Source organism: Hippocampus comes, unplaced genomic scaffold (assembly GCF_001891065.2).
Source record: "Hippocampus comes isolate QL1 unplaced genomic scaffold, H_comes_QL1_v1.1 scaffold200, whole genome shotgun sequence".
In the NCBI taxonomy this organism is placed as follows: Eukaryota; Metazoa; Chordata; class Actinopteri; order Syngnathiformes; family Syngnathidae; genus Hippocampus; species Hippocampus comes.
In genome coordinates, this window is record NW_017805460.1 from 262766 (window position 1) to 269401 (window position 6636).

Sequence of the window (6636 nt, forward strand, 5' to 3'; positions counted from 1 at the left end):
GAGAAAAGTGCACTTTTTATGTGTTTGAAGGGGGGAAGAAAAAAGTAATTTCCTAGCTGTCTCGTTTTTATGGCAAAATTATGTGTACGCCGCTATGTGCTATAAAATGGTTGAAAAAAAATGTGGAAGTCATAAAAGTATGGCATGATAACATAAAATATAAAGCATCATTGTCGAGTTCACTGTTGTCCATTAATTGTTGTGAAGTTGCCTACTACTATGACTGATTCCAAAATGTTTTTCAGATATGGCCACCAAATATTCTTAGACTCTTCATCAGTTCATGATCTGCAATCATTAAAAAACACATCGACAGAGATTAATCATTGTCAGATTAATTTTCTGCTTATTCTTCCAAAAATGTATATTGTATATGGTTGTGCTGCCTATTATTATCATTCAGCCAAAAGAAACATTGACATCAGAGTGAAAACAAGCTTACCGCAGGATGCCCATCTATGGTCTGTTATAAGTGATGATTATTTTTGGTCAAGTGAAAAACAATCGGAGCAGTACAGGCACCTCTCATGATGATTAAAAAGTTGAGGTATCAACTGCCAGCAAAGTGAATTCAGTATGTCGCATTTCAGCCACGGTAGTCATTAAAGCCACAAGGAAAAATGTGATAATAATTTGATATACAATATATCTGTAAAAACAGTTGGTGTCACCAAACACCTTGCACAGTGGTACATTACTAATATGATATTACAAATGAAAAGACAGAGAACCTACTGTGTGTCATAAATTGTCACCGAATTTTGTAAAAGTCTACAACAGTATCTTGGTGCCATTGTTTTAAAATATATATTGCCAAAATCACACAGGCACCCTGAGTGTGCACAAGAACATTTAAACATTTTGTACATTAAAAGCTCATCAATTTAGTTTTCTGATGTGGATGTCCATCCTGCCTAACATTCTGTATGAAACTTGAGACAGGATGCCTGAAAAAATGCAGCAGCACCAATCATCACTGTGTGCTGAAATGACCCAACGGCAAGGAAATGCAGCATTGAAAGGAATTTTGTCAAAAGTGATGTGGCATGACTCCTTCTTGTGACTAGCTCAAAAGCTACTGTATGTTCACGTTGCAGCTGCAGATTTTTGAGTTTTTTTTTTTTCAAATCCGATCTGGGGCTCTTTTTGTATGTGGATATATATCTGATACGTATGCAATTTAATCCCAATTTGAAAAAGGAAGCATACAATTGACATTTGTGGTGAAAGTAATACAATATTTCATCCACAGAGACGGTTTATTTACACGCGGCAATGACCTGGCGCCATCTTTAGTGGAATGTCTCAGTGAAATGAGCTGATCAAGGACCCTCCCCTCGTCCTCATGTCTAAAATATTTCCACTCTGTCGATATGAGACAGCAAAATGAGCCCCTACATGTGGAACAATATTTACTTCCGATAACACCATGCCACGTTTGGTGCAACATCACTGACGCGTTCCGCTCACATCAGAGGTCATATTTGTTTCTGTGATATGAACAAGAACATAAACAAATCGGATTTAATTAAAAAATCTGAATTGGGCATCACGCCCTGCAGTATGAACATAGCCTAAGTCACCCCTGGCTTCATTCAGAAATTCCACATTGCAATGTTAAATAGACCAGCAGTTGCAATAATTTTTGTTTCGGGCATTTCAAAAATTTTTCCATGCGGTCTTTTCATTTTCAATTGGGCCCCATGAAATCAGTAAAAAGTTAAATTGATGAGCTTTACGTGTGAAGAATGGCACTCATAATTTTGGATATTTTGTCTTTTTTTCTTTATTTAATCCTTTTTTTTACTGTTGCTCACTCTGCCATTTTGTTTCAAGTGCTTGTTGAGGCTTTGGGCACAGTAGAGACAAACTGCGTCACAGAGTTTCTCCTTTTACTTGGTCATTGTTATTGAGTCCTGGTGATGGTTTGCTCCTGAAGCCCTCAGTCCCTCCTCTTGATGTTTCTTGGAAGAAGAGGTGTGGCCACCACACAGACATGACAATACGTTTGTACTCCCTGCGGAAGTTCTGGTTCAGTAGGCCATAGATGATGGCATTAAGGCAACTGTTGAAGTAAGCCATAAAATAGCTGACAACAAAGAGCCACTCCGGGACGCGAGGTGCGACTTCTTCCGGGTTAATGGCCACAGCAAGCCCAATGAAGTTGAGCGGTGCCCAACAAATCGCAAAGAGCACAAAGACGACAAACATGGTGATAAAGTTCCTCAAGTCGCTGGGCTTGATGCGAGGACGTACCTCAGATTTCGCCTTGCGCCTTACCTGAATGACCAAGATCCATATCCGCATGTAGCAGAAAGTGACCACGGAAATGGGCACAAAGAAATGGATGACCACTACTGTGATGGTATAGGATGTGCTGACAGTCTGTGCAAATGTGCATGAGTAGACACGGGGGTCATACTGCAGGGAGCCAAAAAACAGATTTGGCACAATCGCCATAAGTGTTAAGAACCAGATGAGTGCCACAAGCAGCAGTGTGTTCCGGTTGCTGTACAACTTGTCATAGCTGAAGTTGTGGCAGATGTAACAGTAGCGGTTGACGGCGATGCCTGTGATGTTGAAGATGGAGCCAATGACGCTCAAACCCATCAGGAAGCCACTTATCTGAAAGAAGTGGACATTATAAATCAAATGTATTATTATTATTATTATTATTATTTAGAAAGATAACTATAACGCAGTGTAACACACTGTACATAAGAATCAAATCATGTACTCCAGTGATTTTTTTGCGTTGCACTTCAATCACTAATGGACCAACAGGAAACTAATGGACTAAATTATAGCCGCTTTGACCCATTTGGGAACATTTTGCTAGTTTGTCTGTGGGATTTTTTTTACCCCCCATCAAAAAGTGGAGTTAAAGAAAATGCAAGTCATTCAGCATTATAGTTGATCCCAAATGTATTTGGTGGAGTCAAAGCCTCAGCTCTGTGCTACGACTGAAGGTTTTACCATGATGGTGGAACCAGACAATCATTCAAAATGCCCACATTTACATAGGTACTAAAAACATAGGTACAAATCTTTTTTTTTTATTTTTTTTTACGAAATATGGTTACACGTGGTGACGCTTTTTCAATCACTCAAGTGATTTCTAGCCAATAAGAATACTGAAAATGTACGGCAACCTACTCTGTCACCGTTGTGTTGTCCATGTTAAAATCTCTTTAAACATCTATTTCATAAGACTTGCGTTAATTGAAATAACATTGGGTTACATAAGGCGATATCATCATGAGACACTCTAGCTTCGATAGTGAAGTTGATCAAAATATATGAACGGAGCAGACAAAACCACAATTGTGGCATTATTTATATGAGACAAAGCAAAATGTTTGAAAAACAATGAACTAAAGAAGAAACCAACAGCCTTGCTACAGGAAAGGACAACAATAACTTCACAGAGGGTAGGGATTTTATCTGCAGTGACAGCACACCCACGATCTTGGTGAGAATAAGCCTTCATGGGTGGGACAAATGTGGCTGCAAATGTGTGCCCCACCCCCTCTCTCCTTACAGCTTGGGATGTGGTTGAGTACAGAATTAAGCAACCACATTCAAAGTCATGTTAAATGACAGAGACCGAAGATTGAAGTTTTACTTCAGCAAATGTGACTTCAACCCCCAGCAGCAGCAGGAAGAACCTGGTAGTGGTGGTGCATTCGAAAAGAGGCGCAGGCAAAAAGTGACGAGTGATTTGCATGCACATCCGACACCTAAAATTGGTGATTATGATTTGAGCTGTTCAAAAACAAAAACACCTGTAGAGTAATATGCACTTATTCTGCCTACTTGGCAAACTGCCCGACACGGCGAAGCCTTACTGTATTGCGTGCCATTAAGAGCTCCATTCATTCATTGCTTCATGCTGTCTTTGTTTTTGTTGTGCATATCAGACACACCTACAATTTTCATGCGTGGGGAAAATGCACGTCAAGATTGTCCCTGCTTTGTAACATTTTGTGTATGGCCGACACATTATTGTGAATCCCACACACACAATAAGGCCGACTGTTTATATTTGGAAAGCTGTTGTGCTAAATTGAGGTTGGTAGAGCAAATATATAGAGAGATAACGGGTACAAAAACATATTAGTCTCTATTTCCAATCCGCTTTGTGCAGTACTGTGTCGCCTCTAATCCAGGCTCCTCAGTGGCATTGTCACAGTCATCACTTTCACTGTCACTTTTGCTTCCACTGACTTGCTCCGATGTCCTGATCGGCTCAAACATGTAGGGTTTAACAATGTACGCATCTGTCAGCTCCTGTGAGTAAAAATCCTCTTCCTCAAATTCCAACACATCGCTCACCAGTGAATGTACAGTGGTACCTCTAATTACGAAATTAATTGGTTCGGGAAGTAATTTCTGAACTAGAACATTTTGTAAGTAGAGACGCGTTTTCCATGTATGTCCTATATTCGCTCCAAGCCCCCCCACCCCCAAAATTCAGACATAAATGTTTACTAAAGCATAAAAATGCATCGAAATATGTAACAAATCCATGTTACAATTAGATTATTGCACAATAAATGAGAGTTTTGCATAATGTAAAAAAACAAAGAATAGAGTTAAGAATAAAAAGGATTGTCATTTAACTTTTAACTGCGTCTTCATCGTTTTTTTTGCATTCTTTAGTTCATGTCCTCTCTCAGAAGTGGTTTTTGCCTGGCATTTTGTAAAGAACTGATCCAAGGACGTTTGCTTTTGTCGGCTTTTAACAATCCTTCGAAAATGTCCAAGGCAAATGTCAGCATCGTGTGCGATCGACCGATTGGTGAACACTTTTTCTGGGTGATTTACATTTATGTAAAACTACCGGAACACCTCATGGCCCGAGGGGCGAAAGACGAGGACGCTGCATAAACACAGATCTATCTGTTGACACACGTTGACACATGCGGTTAGAGGTCCCTCTTAGCCAATGGCATGCCAGGAAGATGTTCGGTAATAGCCAATGGCAGACCATCTATAAATATGTTGCGTTCAGGAAACTTGGACCTGCGATTATCGGCCCAGGCTGTATTTTTACCTTTCCTATCTTGAAATTTCTTTCGTAACAAGAGGCAATATTTTCCTGTTGAGCCTTTTCGGAAGTTGAAAATTTTGCATGAAGAGACGTTTGTAAGTAGAGGTACCACTGACTGTACTGTGTTGAGTAGTGCATGGAATTGTACAGTGTCTGTTTTTTTTTCAACAATCTTTATTGGACAAGTCGAATTACAAATCACAGAAAATTAAGCGAACAAGTTATTAATACATACACAGTATAAAGACAGATAAAAAAAAAAAAAGAGACCGACCATTTCAAACAAAAATTCTAAATAAAGAGCATAAAGTCAGAGTTTTAACTGCTTTCTCGTTTTTGGAAACCATAATAGAATTCAAATATTGCTTAGATTCTGCTTCAAAAATTAAGGAAAGAGGTTTTGGATATGGAACTTAGCGAGAATGATTATTAAATGTATAATAAAGATTTGTTCAGTCTTTTTTTTCCCCTTTTTTGAAGTAGCCAAACAGTATATTTTTCCAGGATAGCATAAAGTCAGAGCCAATACGATCAATAATAAATCGGGATACAGCTTTCCAAAATTTCTTGCTATACTGGCATTGCCAGAACAAGTGAATCATCATTTCATGGGACATTCCACAAAACGAACAATCATCAGAGATGTCTTTCTTGAACTTGAGAAGATAATGCTTGGAGGGATAGTACTTGTGTATCATTTTAAAATAGATTTCCCTTACTTTATTGCAGTACTGTATCTCCATGGTGTAGCGTGCCGGTCGGCGACTAAAATGTCACTTCCGGTAACCCTAGCGGTGACTAGAGTAAGTTCGGAAACACTCGGAATGTGTAATTAAAACTAGAGCTGTCAAAAGATTAAAGTATTTAACCTAATTAAAAATGCAACTGTCATAATTAACACAAATTAACTAAAAATTAATCATGATTACTCACGCATTTTTTATAATTTCTGACTTTCCTTTGATATTTTTTGTCAAATTTTTCCCCATTTTAATGCTCTCATCAACATGGAATCATGAATCAGTTTTCTATGTGCAAAATGCAAATATTTATTGAAATAACAATTTCGATTTTCAATTTTACATGAACATTTTTCACTTGGAGCAGTTATTCACACATAATCTCTCACACAATGTTACTGTCCATCAACAACAGTGAAAAAAATATTTTGTCACACAACAGCTGCTTTAACAGCTCTTTTTATGGAATCAAAACAGAGCAATATAACATTATAAAGTGCACATCTAAGCTAAACTAGTACTCAGCCTAGAGTGGATTTAAGCCATGGTTCCATACTTCGTTTTTCTCAAGTTTGCTTTGAACACAGCAGTCAGGCCATGTTGATTCTGTTGGTCCTTCTTGCTCGGAAGTCTCTCTACGGTTTTGTGTAGACATCATTTCGGATGACTACACTTGGTTAGATGACAACACTGGAGACGTTTTATTTTCAGTGTGTTCGCTAGGTCGCTACCACTGCACCGCTGAACTCTCGAGGTGCCTCAGCGCACGTTGCTGTCAGACAAACACAGAGAAGCTCCACCCGCTTTATTTATATGGCCACAGAACACTGTAACCTTCCACAC

At 38.7% G+C, this 6636-nt stretch overlaps 1 protein-coding gene across 1 annotated transcript in view; it reads right to left on the reverse strand.

Annotated features, from left to right (window-relative positions):
- Positions 1 to 603: 603 nt before the first annotated feature.
- The window catches only part of LOC109518657 (melatonin receptor type 1B-like), an 8372-nt gene continuing 2339 nt past the window's right edge, over positions 604 to 6636 (reverse strand). Inside the window, exon 2 of the mRNA XM_019874659.1 lies at positions 604 to 2625. Within this exon, the coding sequence (XP_019730218.1) occupies positions 1876 to 2625 (750 nt within the window). The 3' untranslated portion in view covers positions 604 to 1875. The remainder of the gene's footprint in view (positions 2626 to 6636) is intronic.